Genomic DNA, 19,577 nt, shown 5'->3' on the forward strand with positions numbered 1-19,577 from the left:
GGAACAACTCATAACTTTTTTAACACTATTTTTCCTACAGTTATCTGACAACTTTAGTTACTTTCGAGCTGATGAGTTTGTGAAAAACTGAAGCAAAGGTTTGAGAAAACGGAAAAATAATTTGTGTATTTCACTGTTTGCTTGTGTCTATGTGCACATTTTTCATGCTAAAATACAACATGTGTTTATTTCCTGTGTATGAAACATTTTCATTCATGTTATTTTATTGCTTGATTATTTGTCTGTTTCCTGTTTTATCCTCTTTATTTTGATGGGTAGATTGGGGACGGTTGCAACAGGAGACAGTTGCCTCCAATCAGAAACAAGCTGATGATGGGGATGATGCTCACACTGCACATGCTCATAACTGTTACTAGATGAATATTCAAGATAAATATTATTGTAAAATTTTTGAAAGTTTATTTCAGTTTTGTAAATGACCTCTCCTTGTCGTTCACATGTTGGCTGTGGGACACATTTAGCGCCGGGGGACTCCAGACACTTTTTCTTTTTCCTTTTTGGGCCAAAAATGTCTCTTTTGATCATAAACGTTGCAGACTTCAGGTCTGAATTACTAAGAGGAATGCAGTACATGTTGCAAACGTCCCTAGTCTCCCCTAATCATTGATTTGAACAGGTCTTAATGAAAGAAGCAGCTCTCCATTCTATTGGTTCTCGGCGCTGATCAGTGACCAATCACAGTGCGTCATTGTTAATAAAGTGTCGTCACTGAGCTGCAGCAGCTGATCAGACTGAACGTGTCTCTGCTGCTCCTGGACGGGATCATTATCGATCTGTGCTTCAGTTCATCCACTGATTGATTGGTTGATGACTGAGATCACGATGACGCCGCTGTCCATCCAGTCAGGAGTGAAATACGCCAAAACTCTGCTGCCGGAGACTCTGCTGAGGTGAGTGAACAAAACCTTACAGAATCTCTGCTGAAGCCAAATCCTCCCAAATATTTTTATCTTCTGTTGATCCTTTTTTTTTCACATCTGAAGATTTGGTGCGTAATTTGGCGCAAAAAGTCATGTGCAGCATGTGGAAGTATGTCAACGCTTTACTTAAAAAGTAGAAATACCACAATGTGAGTATTTTACTTTAGTAAGAGGCTGCATTAAAAATCTGCATCTGATGCTGAGATAAACGATCAGTACAGTAATTTAAAAGTTCTCAATGTAAAATAAAAACTACAGAATTACCAACAACAGATCAGGACTTTCTAAAGAATCAGAGTAAAAATACCTGTAATGAAGTTTCCAGTCTGGTTTTCAGATTTGATTAGAATCCTACAGATACTGTGAAACATTACGATATCAGCTGATATAACAATAATCCCCTGATTCTGTTTATGAAACACTTGTGACAAATATCTGTGATGGAGGCAGGAGGTTTACAGTTTGATATTAGGAGATTTTAAAGGTATCGATCACCCAAAAATGAAAATTCATCATTATCTTCTCACCCTCATGCTGATTGAAGGTTGATTTTAGTTTTTTTTAGTCCACAAAACACTGCTGGAGTTTCACAGGAAAACAATGTTTCAGAATCAGTGGAAGTGAATGATGACCAGTTTTCAAAACAAGAATAAAGTGACATATAGTCACGTCTTTAGTGAGATCATGTTAGAAAAGCCTCGCAATTAATTCAAATTAATTAATTTAACCAAAACAGACAAAGAAGTACAAACAAAAACCAACTGCAGCTTGATAATTAATTTATTAATCAGTTTTGATGATTTGAAACGTGTTTTCCTGACCTGGCAGGTCTGTATCAACAGTCCAGACCACCATCTCTCGCCACTTCCTGTCCTCGGCTCAGCCTCGCAGTTTCAGGGTCTGCACCAGCAGCCGGCGGCGGCGGCGATCTCTGGAGGCATCGTGTCTGGATGAGCTGCTGGAGGAGGTGAAGACGGGAGGAGACGTCCTTCTGTGATGTTAAATGTTAAATGTTTTCGAGCTGATGTCACGGCGGGTCTCGGGTTCAGGTTCCGTCCGTCTCTGAAGCGTTTCAGTGATTTGTTTCCTTTGTGTTGCGTCTCAGGTGGCGAGGGTTTTCGTGTTGTCCTGCCACTTCCTGACCCTGGTCCTGGAGGAGGATGGGACTGTGGTGGACTCGGACGAGTTCTTCCAGTCTCTGCCCACCAACACGCCACTGATGGTGCTGGAGAAGGGCGAGATGTGGACGCAGAACAAGGTGAGGAGAAGAAGAAGTCACAGTTACTCAGATTACTGCAGCGGAGACGATTTATTAAACCGTTTTTATCCTGAAACTGGAACACTGGAGGGTAAACAAGACAAAAAGGACCAGGTTTTGTTTCTGTTGTGTTTCAGACATTCCCGAGTTTCCGTCAGCCCAAGAGGAACGGGATCGCCAAACTGACCTTTGACCTCTACAAGCAGCACCCCAAAGACTTCCTGTGCTGCCTCGCCATCAAGGCCACGGTGTATGAGATGTACTCGCTGTCCTACGACTTCAGGTGCACCAGGATCAAACACGTCCTCAGGTGAGTCCACCTCTGCTGACCTCTGCTGGTCACCTGAGGGAGCTGCAGGCACCACTGACACTTGAATTGTTGCCCTTCAGTGGTGGAAAGTAACTAACTACATTAACATAAGTATTGTACTTAAGTACAGTTTTGAGGTACTTGTACTTTACTTGAGTCCTTCCACGTTTGTGATATTTTATACTTCTATCTGTTCTAATTATCATATTTTGGCTGTTGCAGATGCTGCACAGCAGACAGACAGTTGTTGTGCTGCATACATGATGCATGAGGCGTAAAATGGCTGTTAAAAAACATTTTCATGGAAATCCGTCCAATAACCACAGCAAACTTTAAACATTGTGTCTTTGTTAAATCTGTGAAAATCTGAGGACAGTTTGTGTCTCTTCTGTCAGGTCGCTGCTGCGCTGCTTCACCTGTCTGACCCGACTGGCAGGTCAGCTGCTGCTCCACACGTCCTCGTCACTGCTGCAGTTCACCGCCGACCACGACGACTGCTAGTGTCGCATCATGAACGGCTGCTACAAAACTTTGTGCCAAAGTGGGACTGAGTGTAAAAAGTTTCATTAGATCCTCGTCATTTTTAGCTGAATTAAAAGATCTTCTTCTGTGTCTGAATACTGAGCAGGTTTTAAGTGTGTGTGTGTGTGTGTGTGTGTGTGTGTGTGTGTGTGTGTGTGTGTGTGTGTGTGAGTGTGTGTGTGAGTGTGTGTGTGAGTGAGAAAGTGTGTTTAGATGTTGAGGTGGGAGGGAATCATTTCTACTGTTTTCTGGATGTTTTATCTTTGATTTGAGAATTTGTATTTCTTGTTAAGGAAAAAGTTTGGAGCTGTAAATTGGATTAAAATCTGACTGTAAATCAAATATATGAATAAAGATGAACTTTTCTAAGTTGTCTTTTGGTTTCTGTATCAATGAACCTGGAGAATCTCATGTTTTAGATTTATTGTTGAAAATATAATTGATTTTTAAAGGATAGCAGCTAAGGTTTTTTTTTTTCCAATGAAGCTTTAACTGCAGAAACATAACCGGATAAATTTAACTATTTTTTTATTAGTTGTTTGTCATTTAAAGATCAAAAATGTTCAATTGTGTAGTGATTATCACGTCATGTTTCATGGCATTATTTAAGTTAATTTTCAGTTTGTTTTCTTGCCGTCTGTCTTTACTGACTGAACGTACGAACTTGTTCATTGCAGGATGAAGCAGACGTACAGTATGAGTGATGAATTCCTGTTTTATGGCTCGGTGCTTTGTAAAGTGACACTGCAGCTGCTGACCCCATGCTTCATCATCCCTCTGTGGGAATGTCTGACTGCATGTTTCCTCACAGAGCAGAGAAAATCCCCTGCAGGTGTCCTGACTGCAGTGGACGCTCATACTGTAAAGACGCTTGGTTTGGTTTGTCCAGCAGTGGTGGAGGACGAATCAAAGTTTTTAAATTAAATTAAAACTCAAACTGTCAAGGCAGCGTGCTGCAGTGGATTTATGAGTTTTGAGCCGATAATTTACTTTTATTATTCATATAAACTTTAAACATCTGTATTTAAAAATAAACTGAGTAAAAGGCACTAAAGTAAAAGTCAATGATGTTTAAAATTATATTTTTAAATTAAAACCCAGTTAACTTTCAGGCAACAAAACATCAAAAAAGATTCAACTTTATCTACAGAAGAGTAAAGATCTCAGCTAGATTATAGGACAGCAAAACTTATAATGCACAGTTTTATTTTTATGTAAGGGCTGATTCCTGACGAGGTGTTCATTATCAGAAAGTAACGGAGGACGTGGAGTCCATTAATTCTTGATAATGAACGCCTCTTAATATTTAATTTAATTTTGCTGCTTTGTTTCTCAGAGTGAAAATAGAATGTAATGTTTGCTGCTCCAGACAGTTTTTTTTCTCTTTTGTAAAAAAGGCTCCTCCTCATCTGTACAAAATCCACAGACATTATCGTCAGTTATTCACCATAATTTAAACATTTTTCTTGTTGGCAAAATCTTGTAATAAAATTAATTATAAAAGCCATAATGAGCAGATCGGGATGACCAGTAAATAAACCTTTTCTCAGCAGTAACAGTGGTAGCAGTACTCCAGTAGTATTTGTGGTATTTGTGTTTTCTGCTGAGTGGGTCAGACTGGACCCACGTGTGGCCCCTCAGGGCGTGGTCGCGTGAGCGCGCGTGAGGAGGAGATGAAGCGAGGTGCGCGCTCCCGTTCAGCAGACTTTTCCACACCGACAGCAGCAGGAGGAACCGACACAGCAGCTTAACTTCACCCGAGAGAAGAGACCGACGCACGGCACGAAGATGAGGGAGATAGTTCACATCCAGGCCGGACAGTGCGGGAACCAGATCGGGACGAAGGTAAACCCGAACCCAGATCCCGGGGATTATTTCACCAGAACCCTGACATGTTCTCATGTTCTCATGTTCTCATGTTTAATATGAGTTCATGTTTCTCTGTAGTGAGTTTAAAGGATTTATTCCTTCTGATTATTATTGTAAAATAATAAGAGGAAAAGTATTTTAATATTCCAGTAATACCCAACGCTCTTCAGCTCAGAACTGGTTCAGATTACTTTGAAATCACTCGGTTACTTGTTACTCCTGAGTACAAATTACATAGCAACGTTTGTGATTAATGACTTAATATACTGGATTACAAAAAAATGTAATCTGACATTAAAAACCTTAAGACTAAAAAACTAGATGCAGCCACAAAATTCCAAATATTCACAATATGTGAATATTATTTTTTCTCTTTAAACTTTTTAAAAGTATGGAGGCACACTGATGCCACTGAAAGAAAAAAATATCCTCATGGTAAATCATAATTCTGAGGTAAAAAAAAAAAAGAAAAAAAAAAAGTCAACATTATGAGATAAAAAGTATTTTTTTCATTTTAAAGATGTCATCAAAAAAAATAAAACAATGAAGTAGTCCTAGAAACTGTAATTACACATTTTTCAAATGTAATCTGGGCTGATTATAGTTACTATTTTTGTAATCTGATAATGTAATCCTGGTTACATGTAATCCATTACTGGACATAAATATTCAACCTTGTCAAACATGATCCAAACCAGCAGAACTTTATTTTAAATGTGTCTAAATGACACAGAGACGTGTTGTAGAAGATGATAAGTGTATTTATTGTGACAGAATTGTCGGGATGACTCACAAAATCTTAAAACATAATGTTAATTTTTGTTAATCATCAATAATATGACTAAGTTTGTAAAGACAAATAACAGAACAGCTGGTAAATTCAGATAATAACATCACTTATGATATATCACGATATCCAAACAGAAGATTTTTAGTCTCATATCACAGCATCAGTATAATATTGATATATGGCCCAGTCCAAATGCTTAATAAATACATTTAGGTCAGTTTTGATCATTTATTTGCTCAGATCCAAGTGTTGCTCTCCTGATACCCAAACTTTATTGTATCAGCTGATACCAAACACCTGTTTGAAAAATCCTTTTCTTTTCACCAATTTATAATCTGTAAACCTCAATTAAATAGAATTAATTGGGATTATTCTCATTATTCTCTGTGATGTCTTATTACTTCTCAGAGGACGGGGTTTGCATCAACAGCAGTACTGATCAGATGGATCAATACTTAAGTCATGCAAATGCAGATTATTTATATATATATATATAAATAATAGTGTATATTTTAAAGGAGCAATATGTAGAAACTGTGAGTACAGCTGTCCAGTTAGTGAGTTTGAGCCACAGACTGTTTATTAAACCATACGATCTAGAAGCGAGTTGTTTCCTCCTCCTCCTCCTCCTCCTCCTCCTCCTCCTCCTCCTCCCCCTCCTCCTCCTCAGACTCCAGGAAGCTCAGGCAGGAAACTGACAATAACAACTGTCAGCTGATCAGCTGTTTGTAACTCTGTCAGCTGTCTGTCAATGAAACAAAAAGCAAACAAAAAACAAAAAAAACAAAAAGCCCACTGCTCTGAAAATACACACTCAGTGACTGTCTGTCTCACTGCTGCCAAACTCCATTAACATTTTGCTCAGTTTCACTGTTATAAACATCTGCTCCTTCTAAGAAGATTATTAATGATTTCTCACAACTCATAAACAGACACAAACTCACTCAGCGAACATTCGGCTGTAATTTGAACTTTGATTAACATGAAACTGGCGAACAAAAAGTTATTCCAGTCCAGAGTCTGTGGCGTTGATGTCAGAAGTCAGTATTTCAACTGAACATGTTTCCTTGATCTTTGATGGTTATGTTTTGTTACAGTAAATATATTACAGATTTCTCCTTTAACTAATCAATAATAAATATGATGTATGGTTTCAGCCTCACAGTCAGTTTGAACGACGAGTTTCTGAATGAATGAGTGAATGTAGTCGACTTCAGCTGCTCTCTGTCCTGTGATAAACTCATCACTGCAGTGAGAGGGAGCGAAGTGAACTCAGAGCCACTGTGAGACTATTCAAGGAATCTGGGAGAACACACACACACACACACACACACACACACACACACACACATGCACACAGGCTCTGACAAATCACACAACTATTTCAGTGCGAGTTTTCAGGGCTGAACGTCAGAGGAGTGAATGTGGTTTCAGCCGGAGAACAGAGCGAAACATGAGCAGCAGTTATCAGGTCACACAAAGGATGCTGGGTAATGAACCTCTGTGACTGTGAGGAACGAGTGTAACTGAAAAGCGACAACATTTTAAACAAAGGTTGTAAATAAAGCAGAGAGATGACTGAACATCATTGTTCCGTCCTGCAGAGACGAAACATGACGGAGCCGCTATCACAGGCTGATTTCTTTGCCTCTGATGTCACAGATTGATGATTATTCAATTAATCTGTTGACTCATTTATCAATTATTCTGCAACCTTTACATAATAAAGAAGGACTTCTGTTCTGAGTTTCAGGTTAAATCAGCTGTAAAAAGCGCAGCTCTTTAACTAATTCTTATCCTAACGAAGTTCTTTATGAGCGATATAGATTATAAACAGAGAAGACATTAAAAATGAAAGGCTGCTGAGCTGTATGTTCATAATATCACCAAACAAAGCTGTATAATGCAGAGACATAATGTAATGTAACAGCAGCACAAACTGTCTGCATCGTGTTGCCATGGTAACCTCTGGTTGGTGATGCAGAATCATTTTTTCCTGTTTGCCTCAGGTCATTCTAACACATTAAATTCACACGGTGTATCAACCACGTCCATGTCCACATCTCTGTCATCGTGGGACAGTGTCAGACTGACAGCATCATGTTTAAATCTGCTGCATGAAGTTTAACTGTTTAATATGCAGTTTTATGTTAGAAATAAATGGCAGCATTAAGAGGACAGTGAGCAGCCTTCTTCTTCTTCTCCTGCCTTATTTGCAGCAACAGTGCCGCTTTTTGCTGTAATATATTTTTTATATTTTCTACAACTCTTCATTCTAACAACTTGATCATTTTGATCACTTTACTTTGTGCAGAAGAATCAAGTGATGCTCCAGATGCCCCTTTTTATGTGAGACAGACACAGAGTCTGAAGAAGGAAGCAAAGCAAGTTGATAACCACCGTCATGATGCTCGTTATCTCTGACTGGGGTTTTTAGATTTTGTTGAGAAGCTCCTGCAAAGAAATCCTGGATGTGTCGAGGTTCCTTTGTGGTACGGCCCTCAGGAGAACACTGCAGACCTGCAGACTGAAGCCACTGTTACCTGCTGCACTCTGCTGATCACAGACTGAACACACCTGCTGTCAGTCACCTGCTGCAGCAGCAGATCAATGCAGCTAAACATGTTCTGCAAACTAAAATTACCCATTTTACCCATGAAGTTTGGTTGGATAAGAGCGAGTCACGTTTGTCTTATATAACAACAGTTTCTAATTAGAAAAGTCTGACAGCAACATAAAACAGAGAAAATATTCTAAATACAGCGTACAGTTAAACTGATATCAATAAGGGAGAGTTTTACAATACAATGTTTGGGTCGTATTAAATTCTCAGATGTGAGAGGGGGTGAGCAGTGTGTCAGTGAATGCTCCACACAGACAGGAAGTTGCTGAATCACCACCTCAGATGTTATTTGACTTCTTCTTCTTCTCTTTATTTGCTGCTGTGACTCGGTCAGTTCTGGGAGGTGATCAGCGACGAGCACGGCATCGACCCTGCAGGGAGCTACGTGGGTGATTCATCTCTTCAGCTGGACAGGGTCAACGTCTACTACAATGAGGCATCCTGTAAGTACACCGAGTGTGTGTGTGAGTCACTGTGAGTCACACACTTCCCCTTAATGACCGGTGACTGTCTCAGTCACATTTCACACCAACACAAAAACTTTTCAGGGGGATTTTGTCTTTATTCAACAGTGAGGAGTTCATGGATGATCAACATTGCTCCCCTTTTACCTTTGATAAGTGAACATAGTTTAATGAATGTAATGACCTGAAATGTGTCCCAGTAAAGACAGTAGTGGACACAGGAGATGGTTCCCTGTGATATAAACCAGTCATAACTAATTCATTGTCTTAAATGAAGCTGGTCTGACTGAAACAGATGGTAAGAAAGACGTAAACAGAGGTTGTTTTAAGGCATTTAAACAAACTGATGCTGGTGCGGATCAACTCATTTATTTAGTGAAAAATACTGTATTTTGTTACCAGAAAGTAGCAGCTCTTCTCTGTTTGTGCAGCACATAAATATGTCCCCCGGGCAGTGCTGGTCGACCTGGAACCAGGAACCATGGACAGCGTGCGCTCAGGAGCCTTTGGACAACTCTTCAGACCGGACAACTTCATCTTCGGTAACAATCATCTGCTTTTATCCAACAGATTTATTCATGAGGTGATTCAGTTTTGTGCTGATGCTGAAATCTGGTGTGGAACAGCTTTCAGCCCAGAGTTCAGTCTGAACAAGCAGCGACCGGAGTTCACCAAGAGTGTACTTTTATTTTTGTCCCATGACATCACCGTCCTACACACAGTAGACACATAAATGTCCATACTTAGAGTGTTTCTGATGTTGTTTAAAGGGACACTTTGGATTTTTTGAACTGTAGTTGAATATGTGAATGTGGTTTTACCTTTATGCTGATGATACTGGCATCTATTTAAATAACAGTGATATCGTTAAAAATTAAAGGGATACTTCAGATTAATATCAGTTAAAATAATCACAATTAGATATTTCTTTGCTGTAGACAGGGTCAACAGCAAAATGTATTTTAGCCACCTAATCAGTAAATATCAATATCAATTTAAGTGTTTATGATATTTTTAGAATACTTCCACTGCTTTATGTTGCTGTCAGAAGCTTTTCCATAGAAAAATAAGTGAAATATTGCCTTGATTGGTGCATAACAGCTTTTCCAGTAAGGCCGTCTGACAGCGATGTAACGTCCACACTGGGGACGTGTCGACTATTGATTTATACATACATCATACAACAATACTTCCAAAACCCAAACTAACTGTGTCTGTCTGCTGTTTGCTGGTTTATCAGAGCTTGTTCAATGAAAACAGCTGCTGCTGGAAACTCTGACACTGAATCAGACAGTAAATGAGCCGTAAACTAAAACTAGAATCTTAAAGAGGCTAAAAAGCTCCGTAGAGACACAGAGTGTGAGATGATTCTCTGTGGGACCATCAGAGATACGTTGTCCTTTACAGAAGACAGAGCTGGAGCAGCAATGAAACTTTCCAGCATTAAATTGGTAGAATAAACAGACTGAGCTGACTGCAGTGTGTGTTTTATAAACTGATGTCTCAGTGGGAGAAGAAGCAGGGAGGCTGTAGATCCACACACACACACACACACACACACACACACACACAAAATAAAATCTAGCTGCTGCTCTGTCCTCCTGTCCCCCAGCTGAGAAATGGGTCACCAGTCTGAGTGTGTGTCTGCACGCACATTCCCATCTGTTGTGGCGATCGTTTTACATTTCACAGATGGATTTTCTCTCTGCTGATTGGTTGTCTGCAGGTCAGACAGGTGCGGGGAACAACTGGGCCAAAGGTCACTACACGGAGGGGGCGGAGCTCGTGGACTCGGTTCTGGACATAGTGAGAAAGGAGTGTGAGCACTGCGACTGTCTCCAGGTGAAGAGGACTAATGGGTTTTAGTGAACAGGCAACATAAAACAAGCAAAACAAAACTGAGTACTGAATCTAAAAACTATTTTGGTACATACCAAAACATGTCTGTACTCAGAGTTTCGGTTGGGATCAAATGTCTAGTCAGATTTCTGATCTTGCTTTGCTTATTCATTGATCAGATTTCAATCAAAACATTGCCAATAATAGGCTGTATTTGATTTAGACAAGGGTCTTTTTTTTAGCTGCTTGCTGTTTGACAATATTTACTGTTTGAGAACTTTCCATTGTCTTTGAAACTTTAGTTTGAAGTATTGCTTCATCACAACAGAAATAAACAATTTCCTGCTGTAATTCTGCTTGCAGGGTTTCCAGCTGACTCACTCTCTAGGAGGAGGAACCGGTTCAGGCATGGGCACCCTGCTGATCAGCAAGATCCGGGAGGAGTACCCAGATCGGATCATGAACACCTTCAGCGTGATGCCCTCACCTAAGGTATCAGAGAGGGGACCAGAACCCCAAGCTCTTTTCTGATGATCTGCAGAGTTGCCTCTTTTTCTTTAACTGCTCAGTCACCCCAAAGACCAGCACAGATATCCACGCCTGTTTTGCAAAGACATGCAGAAGACAAAATAAGTAACAGACTAATCCAATGTCAAACTACTGTTGTTGTCAGTTTCGTTTTTTTTTTTAATCATATCCTGTGCTGAGTCTACATTGATCAGCCACAACATTAAAACCACTGACAGGAGAAATGAATAAAGTTGATCATCTTCTTACAGTGGCCCATGTCATTGGGCGGGATCTACGCCAGCAAGTCAACAGTCAGCAAGTCAACTGTGATGACTAGGCTCCTGGTATGCAATGGTTAGTGCCTACAAAAAGTGGCCCATAAAAGGATGACCATTGCACTGGCTGCAGGGTCACAGGTGCATAAGGCTCATTGATGCCCGTGGGGAGTGAAGGCTAGACTGTTCTGATCATATTCCACAGAAGAGCTACTTTAATATACAGTCAGACTACCCACGCTGACCCTGTTAACCGCCAAAAGAGCAAACAGTGACCAAGGTGTTGACTCGGCCACCAAATTCCCCAGACCTAAAGGAACAAGTCTGATCCATGAAGGCCGCAACACACAACTCACAGGACTTAAAGGATGTGCTGCTGATGTCTTGGTGCCACATACCACAGGACACCTTCAGAGGTCTTGTGGAGTCCAGGCCTCAATGGGTCAGAGCTGTTTTCATGGTATGAGAGGGACTTATAATATGAGGCAGGTGGTTTTATTGTTGTGGCTGACTGGTGTTTTCTACAGTTGCTTCCAGTTTGTTTGTTCCTTATCTTAATGAGGAGTCACAAAGAAGTCAGGACAACAAAATTCCTCTGCATGTCTTTGTAAAGTACATCGCCGACAGACTTCAAAGCTGGTAATGTGGGTGAAATCCTGGAATAATCCTCGACACTTGGTTGGAGTAACCAGAGTTTTCTAGTTTTGCAAACTTGTGAATGCAGCATTATCCTGTTCCTGAACTCCACTGACAGATCTTTTCTGTAGTCCTTTCACTTCACCTTCACCTGGTCTTTTTTTGTGTGTTGAACTTTTCCATCACACGTCAACATCCCTTCATATCTGTTCTTCTTTTGATCGTTCAGGTGTCGGACACCGTGGTGGAGCCCTACAACGCCACCCTGTCGGTCCACCAGCTGGTCGAAAACACAGACGAGACCTACTGCATCGACAACGAGGCCCTGTATGACATCTGCTTCCGCACTCTTAAACTCACAACGCCAACTTATGGCGACCTCAACCACCTGGTGTCGGCCACCATGAGCGGTGTGACGACCTCGCTCCGTTTTCCTGGACAGCTCAATGCAGATCTCCGCAAGCTGGCCGTCAACATGGTGCCTTTCCCCAGACTCCACTTCTTCATGCCGGGATTCGCTCCTCTGACGGCGCGGGGGAGCCAGCAGTACCGAGCGCTCACCGTTCCCGAGCTCACCCAGCAAATGTTCGATGCCAGGAACATGATGGCGGCCTGTGACCCTCGCCATGGACGATACCTGACCGTTGCCACCGTCTTCCGTGGACCCATGTCTATGAAGGAGGTGGACGAGCAGATGCTGAACGTCCAGAACAAAAACAGCAGCTACTTCGTGGAGTGGATCCCCAACAATGTCAAGGTGGCCGTCTGCGACATCGCTCCCAGGGGGCTCAAGATGGCCGCCACCTTCATCGGCAACAGCACGGCTATCCAGGAGCTGTTCAAGCGGATCTCGGAGCAGTTCTCGGCCATGTTCCGTCGAAAGGCTTTCCTGCACTGGTTTACGGGTGAGGGCATGGACGAGATGGAGTTCACAGAGGCGGAGAGCAACATGAACGACCTGGTGTCCGAGTACCAGCAGTACCAGGAGGCCACCGCCAACGACGGCGAGGAGAACTTTGAGGATGAGGAGGACGAGATTGTTGAGTAAGGAGACCAAATTAGACTGGTAAAAGTCTGAGGGAACATCAGAGTTATAACATAGTCCAATCTAGTAGCTCTAAAACAATAGAGTGCTGCAGAGATTATGTGTTTTTGGAGGCCGACTTGGAAGTTAGAGTCACTCTTGTTCCCTCCACAAAAAGCCAATGGGATTTTTTGCATTGGATTTTGGATTTATGCCAAAAATAAACCCTGTGGTGAACAGAAGTTTATGATAGACATTTTGTTCTGCAAGATAATCTTCACAAATGAACACAACTTTTATGATCTTTGAAGTTTAAATGCTTGGCTGCACCACGGTCAAATGACTAAGTGACTAGTGTTTGACGTGGTGTTTGCCACCTTTTTTAAGACAGGTAAAAGCTTTAAAATCTTCAAGTGGGGTATTTATTTACATACTTTATATCTTAGAGCAAAACGTGAAAATCTCATAAGCTTGTGTTAACTACAAAAAAACCCATTCAACAAACCCACTGACTTCAAGAAGAGGGAACCAGAAATGGTAACATGCTAACTCATTTCCAGGTGTCGTTCCTGCAGCACTCTGTAAGAATTTATAAGGAGTAACTCTACAGTAAACTAGATAACTGACTACTTCAGTAAATTATCAAGTAAAATATTTATAAATGTTTGCAACAGCTTCAAAGATTTAGTTATTAAAATTAATATTTTCTAGGTTGCTTTTGGAAGCTGATTAGATAACTCAAGAAAGACTTTGGACTCTGGTTCCTCATAACAGGAACATGTTATTGTTTCATAGGTTAGATATATAATGGATTAATTTAAAAAATCATCAACAGATCTGACTAATCCAAAGTGAAATTAACCGTTAAATGTGTCCCTTAATCTAAGTCTTTCTATTCCAAAACACTACTGATGAATTGACTCTTCCTAAGTCCCGCCCCCTGTTGCTCTTTGGTCCAATGACAGTTGAACAGGTTTGGTACCTTGGTCAACTTTGTCCTTGTCCTGTGTTTTTTTGCACTGAGATATGCTTTGTGCCAGGCTTTTCCATGTTGAAGAGAGGAACACATTTTGAACATGGCTAAGAGATATTAGACAACCTGTAAAAGACACATACATATACACACCTTCTTCACCATCTTAAATTAACTCATGTTAGCAAAAAGCTAGCTAACTGCCTAGCTAATCTGCATCAATAATTAGCCAGCAAGTTAGGCTGCATTTTGCTAACATTAACTAACATGTCATTTTTACAGGAAAAGGATAAAGTAAACTGAAGTTTGCTCAGTTGTTATTGGAGCACAGATCAAAAGGGGCGGGACTTATCTAGAGTTAATTTCTGAAATATGTGCTTAGTGTGTTCCACAATAGCTTGTTTTTTTATTTGACAAGTAAATTGCTCAAAGTTCATGACAAATTTCATAACTTAAATGATAACATTGAACTTTTTATTTTGTTTTGAGGACGTGCATGTTTCTGAAATGAGGGAATCAAGTTTAGCTGACGTGGACAGATGGAGGCATATCTGACCATGAAAATGTCTTTTCTATGCAGACACACCTGATTAACCCTTTGTGTATTGTACTGTGTTTGAGTGTGTTTGTTGTTTTCAAACTGTGATTTTTGTACATGTGTCGAGTGGCTGCAGAGAGGTCGAAATAAAAGCTTCTTTCAAGGCCTTACGCTGTTACACGTCTACTGTGTTTGTGTGTTTTTGACCTGTTCTGTATCCGTCCCCGCTGCTGTATGTTTATGTTATACATGAGTTATTTGGCACCTCGCCCAGGTGGTGTTATTACGGCTATTTTTAGCCACACTGATAGACCGACACATGGCAAAGACAAAAAAGCCTTTACCATCGTCAGTGTCGGTCTGTTGGTCGACTGGTTTGGTCCAGACTGAAGCAACAAATATCTGATGGACTATCATGAATTTTCAGACAGACATTCATGGTCCACAGAGGATGAACTATCGGGTTGTAGCTTTGTTCCAATACTGATACCAGTATCAGCATTTCTTTTTTTATTATAGGTGTTAGACCGTTCATATTTAATATTTAAGAAATCCTATTCAATTTAGTCTTGTTTTTTTGTTTAATTTCAAACCAAAATTTAATATGTTGTATTATTGTGAAGGTGTAGAACTGGTTAGGGATGGTAGGGACACGTGCAGTGTCTAATCAGTGTTTAATGTAGCTGTTTTCAGTATTAAGACAAGCAATGGTGCAAATTATAGAAGTTTTGCAAGATTGTGCCACGACCTGCCGACAGCCACGGGTCTCTTTTTACTGACAAAATATTTAACATATGAACTAAACGGCCATCGACAAATCTAGCAAGTTATTCAGACCATCAGAGGGAAAGTGACAAATATATATAAATCTATTATTTTATAATTTATTCTCATGCATGCTGTAATCTTAGTCAGCACTCCTCTGACAGCAACACAGCCTGTCTGTGTTTACAGTTTATTTGCATTTTTCATTTGTATTTTTGTATGAGATATCTGCCCTTGTAGCTATAAATGTGCAACTTGAATATTAACTTGATAAAATTAATTTAAGATTAAATTGTTATATTATTATATGGGGTAAAATTAGGTTAAATAATAGTTTTTGCATCCTGATAGTGATCTGTTGAATTACATTTTTGTTGTTTGTCACTTCCTCTGAATTATTTCTTTATTATTTTATTGTATTCATTTTCTTTCCAACTTTCTTTGGATTTGTTTAGCTTATTCTGAAAATTAAAAAAAAAACGTTCAGATGCTCAAAGTAATTGGTTGAAAGTATTGTTTGAAAAGTGTCTAGAGTCAGCTGGATGCCTGAAATAAAGAGTAAATGCAGAGGTTTTGTTGAATCATCTCACTGTTGTGACAAAATACCACAACAGACAGCAGAGAGTCAGAATCGGGGCGTTAATCTCCATCGTCCAGCGCTGCGAGTGTGAGAGTTGATTTCCCAGCAGTTCTGTTTGTGTTGCGGATTATGTGGCGAGCGGCGGCGGCCGTCACTGTCAAAGACAAAAAACGCTTGTCTCATGTCTGTCGGCCCGAGCTGATGTCTGTGGATCTATTCTCCACCGCTGGCTCTTTGTGTCTCTGCAACACGAGGTATTCAGCAGACTCATGTCGGGCTGTAATCGAGCCACAGCAGCCTCGTGGTCACTCTGACTCTAAAGCATCAGTACTGTTGCTGTGGTTACTAGATTCCTCAAAAGGCTATTCAACTATTTTGGGTAAAAAAACACAAATCAGCTCCATAAAGAAATTATCTTCCCAGAGTGGCTTGGAAGAACTTGAGTGGTCTGCATGGAGCTCTGGCCAACATCTCTGGGATGAACTGGAACAGCGACTGAGAGTCAGACCTGATCATCAGTGATTGATCTGACCGATGTTCTGGAGTCTGAATGGGATCAAACCTCTGCAGCAGGTTCAACATCTGCTGGAAAGACTGAAACAAGACATTGTCACCATCAACACGTCAAATATAGCAACAAGTACGACGCTCTAGCTTCCCGTCTGGTGACGTTTCTGGAGGCGTCCTTTTAACCTTATATTCTGATGTGTTGAAGTACAGATACTTCTGTAAAGAAACACTCTGGTAAAAGGAGAAGTACTGATTCAACTTCTTAACTGCAGTAGAAGTGGACAAGTACAGGTTCTTAAATGAACTCAAAGTATAAAAGTAAAAAGTCGCCCCCTGGTGGACATTTCTACCAGTCGACTTTATTCCAGTTTGTAAACAATTAGTAAGCTGTGTGTGCACTTTGGCACATTTTAACTGACTATGTTTAGTTTTGAAAATCTAGGGGTCTCTTCTAAACACAACCAACGTAAAATATTCTGAAAGTCTGTTGGATGTTATTTATTTTTTGCTAACTTGAACGTGGAGTCCTGCACATGTAAATCTGACAGTAGAGGCAGATCTGCACCATCACAGTTTTGAGCGTAGCACCACTGACCAGCCGGCTGTATGTGATGAGTTGTGAGTGAAAATGACAAAACTGGCTGTGGTGGTCAGCTGTCCACATACTTTTGTCCTCAAGACGCAGGACAGATTTAATACAATTGTTGTTCCTCCAACAGGAGCTGGAACGCAGAGCGGCAGCTTGATGAGCCAATCAGAGAGCAGGAAGACAACTTCAGCCCAATCAATTAAAGGCAGAGGCGGGTCATTGTCTGGGGGAAATCTCACAACGTGAATGATGTGTCCTGTTATTTTTTTCTTTGAAGAGTTTTAAATAATGTGTGAATTTGAAACTGCAGCAGCGTGTTTATGGATAATATGTTTACAGTTTAAATTCCACTTATACATTCAATGTAAACGTTTGTTGCTCATAAATGTAAACCTGCAGACCAATAAATATACACTGTAGAATAAAGTTAGACTTTCACTCACACATTAACTCCAGAGATACTCATTACTGCTACTGATGAAGAACTGTGACCTCTAGTGGTCACAGCCAGGAACTGCAAAAACAGGTGGGAGTCAGATGGAACCTGAGGTCTGCCACTTTAATACTAACACTGTAAAACATCACTAATTTTTACATTTTATTTTATTGTTGATATAAATTCTGGGTGTTGCTCTTCAAATGTGTTTTCACTAATCCAGGCTAACATGCTGTTAGAAACAGTTACAAGCTGTTTGATTTGTTGATCCTGGATGACTGTGGACTCTTATTTTGAAATAAAGGCAAAATGAGCAGTGACTGGAAACCATCATCATGTTTCATATGATTGGCTGAGTGTTGACTTTTTCAGTGATAATCATGGGTCTGTGCTAAAAATGAAACCTGACTAAAACCCCTTTAAAGGAAGTTTTAAATGCACAAAGCATTTTCAGCAAAGTGAGTTCTGCAGATAATAATTTAAAGTAAATTAAAATGTTGAAAGGACTTTCAGCAGTCAGAATCTTTTTTCATATTTTTCTTTTTTCATATTTATATCAAAACTTTTTCATTATACAGTATGGCATAATCCCAATGTCCCCACCAAAAAAGCTTCTGGGGTTACCCTGGTAACCACGAGTTTAACATCACAGGGTGGGTAAAATGCAGACATATGGAAAATGTGCATAATTTAGATTCATTTGGTTTGACATCAGTATTGAACACAGGATTCCATGTTTATTCTTACAAACATCTGATCAACCTGAGATCCAACATTAAAGTTAATTTTATTACTTAATCATTAATTATTTCCATCATCATCTTCAGAACTTCATCTTACATTTCTGTAATTGTCATGAACGGCCACTAGGAGGTGCTGCAACACAACACCAGTGAATTTAACAGCCTGACAAACATTTTACTCCCAATAACTGAACTCCAAAATGACTCTACACACTGATGCATTCAGCCAGTGTTTCAAGGGCAGCTGCCTGAGGTGAAGTGTGTGTGTGTGTGTGTGTGTGTGTGTGTGTGTGTGTGTGTGTGTGTGTGTGCGTGCGTGCGTGCAAAAACCTCCAATGCAAATTCATGCATGCATTCCAATGAATAATTCTACGTCTCCCCTCATTTAAGCAGCATGAAAAGTTCTGTTTCTTGTCTCCCGCAGAGCAAATTCACCTCAAACTGACCTTGAGGAAACATGAAGGTGAAACTCTCGGAGACATCTGCTTCGCCAGCAACTTCTCAGGATGTGTTTTAGTCAATTACTGTACCTGTGAGATAAGTTGCTGCCCCAAACGAGCGACCTCAGATAATTGGCTGTAGCTAACGAGGAGGCTGTGATAAGTGGCCGGCTGTAGCACGGCGGCTCAGATGAGTGGATAATGTTAACGAGAATACTGCTCTGTGATCGACTGCCAAAATGCCGCGGAGACGAGCTCGCCGTCCGCCAGATGGCTTAATTGGCAATTACAGGGACAAAAAGCTTTCTGCTGTGAGTGTTTGAATATTCAGAGAGGCTGTCTGGTGCTGGGTGTTTCTAGAAGGTGGACTGGGAGCTTCTGCCGTGTCTCTGTCTTCTCCTGTCCTGTCTGTCCATGGACAGATCACTGAAGGGGTCTACTGGGCACAGGCCCAGGGACTCAGGGTGTCGGGGGAACCGGGTCCAGAGTGCTGGTTGTTGAAGTGACTGTGATGTGTCTTTGGCAAAAGTCAATAATACAACTGCAAAGAGACAAAAATGACCACAAAGAAACACAAAATGACAACAGAGTCACAAAAATATCATAAGCAATCAAAAATGTACCGCAAAGAGACAGAAACCGAAACATCCACAGTCAGATAAAAAAAGTGACTGTGAGGAGACAGAAAACAACGACAAAAAGACAGGCAGAAAGAAAAAACTGCACTACAAAGAAACACAGAACTACCACAAAGGAACAAAAAACTACAATAGTGTTCGCTATTTGAATCATTGATTTGTGGGAATACAGACATCTAAGAAAAAACAAAAACACAAACAGTCACATGATCGTCTTCGTTTATTTCTACATTCAGCAGATACAGATCGTGAACATCTGGAGTCGAGTTTGTGTCCCCTGATCGATGGACGCCAACATTCACTC

General features: G+C 40.5%; 2 protein-coding genes across 2 annotated transcripts; both read left to right on the forward strand.

Moving 5' to 3' along the window:
- The first annotated feature begins 722 nt into the window (after nucleotides 1-722).
- On the forward strand, nucleotides 723-3,400 carry cidea (cell death inducing DFFA like effector a). Its single transcript, XM_084747376.1, has 5 exons — nucleotides 723-911; nucleotides 1,770-1,908; nucleotides 2,047-2,199; nucleotides 2,337-2,509; nucleotides 2,905-3,400. Exons 1-5 carry the CDS (start codon nucleotides 829-831, stop codon nucleotides 3,008-3,010), a joined length of 654 nt encoding a protein of 217 aa, XP_084603502.1. The 5' UTR covers nucleotides 723-828; the 3' UTR covers nucleotides 3,011-3,400.
- Nucleotides 3,401-4,717: 1,317 nt separating this feature from the next.
- Nucleotides 4,718-17,595, forward strand: tubb6 (tubulin, beta 6 class V). The gene is made up of 7 exons (XM_084747357.1): nucleotides 4,718-4,876; nucleotides 8,648-8,756; nucleotides 9,209-9,319; nucleotides 10,504-10,619; nucleotides 10,980-11,108; nucleotides 12,267-13,081; nucleotides 17,147-17,595. Exons 1-7 carry the CDS (start codon nucleotides 4,820-4,822, stop codon nucleotides 17,217-17,219), a joined length of 1,410 nt encoding a protein of 469 aa, XP_084603483.1. The 5' UTR covers nucleotides 4,718-4,819; the 3' UTR covers nucleotides 17,220-17,595.
- Nucleotides 17,596-19,577: the final 1,982 nt, after the last annotated feature.

The sequence above is a fragment of the Lutjanus erythropterus genome, chromosome 21 (genome assembly GCF_056507025.1).
Source record: "Lutjanus erythropterus isolate fLutEry1 chromosome 21, fLutEry1.hap2, whole genome shotgun sequence".
Classification (NCBI taxonomy): domain Eukaryota; kingdom Metazoa; phylum Chordata; class Actinopteri; order Lutjaniformes; family Lutjanidae; genus Lutjanus; species Lutjanus erythropterus.

Bases quoted from the DNA above. Each gene is read 5' to 3' on its own strand.
- cidea (XM_084747376.1), top strand. From the start codon at position 829: ATGACTGAGATCACGATGACGCCGCTGTCCATCCAGTCAGGAGTGAAA. The intron at 2,200-2,336 runs GTGAGGAGAAGA...GTTGTGTTTCAG, and splicing joins AGATGTGGACGCAGAACAAG to ACATTCCCGAGTTTCCGTCA. The intron at 2,510-2,904 runs GTGAGTCCACCT...CTCTTCTGTCAG, and splicing joins AGGATCAAACACGTCCTCAG to GTCGCTGCTGCGCTGCTTCA.
- tubb6 (XM_084747357.1), top strand. From the start codon at position 4,820: ATGAGGGAGATAGTTCACATCCAGGCCGGACAGTGCGGGAACCAGATC. The intron at 4,877-8,647 runs GTAAACCCGAAC...TGACTCGGTCAG, and splicing joins GGAACCAGATCGGGACGAAG to TTCTGGGAGGTGATCAGCGA. The intron at 13,082-17,146 runs GTAAGGAGACCA...TTCCTCCAACAG, and splicing joins GAGGAGGACGAGATTGTTGA to GAGCTGGAACGCAGAGCGGC.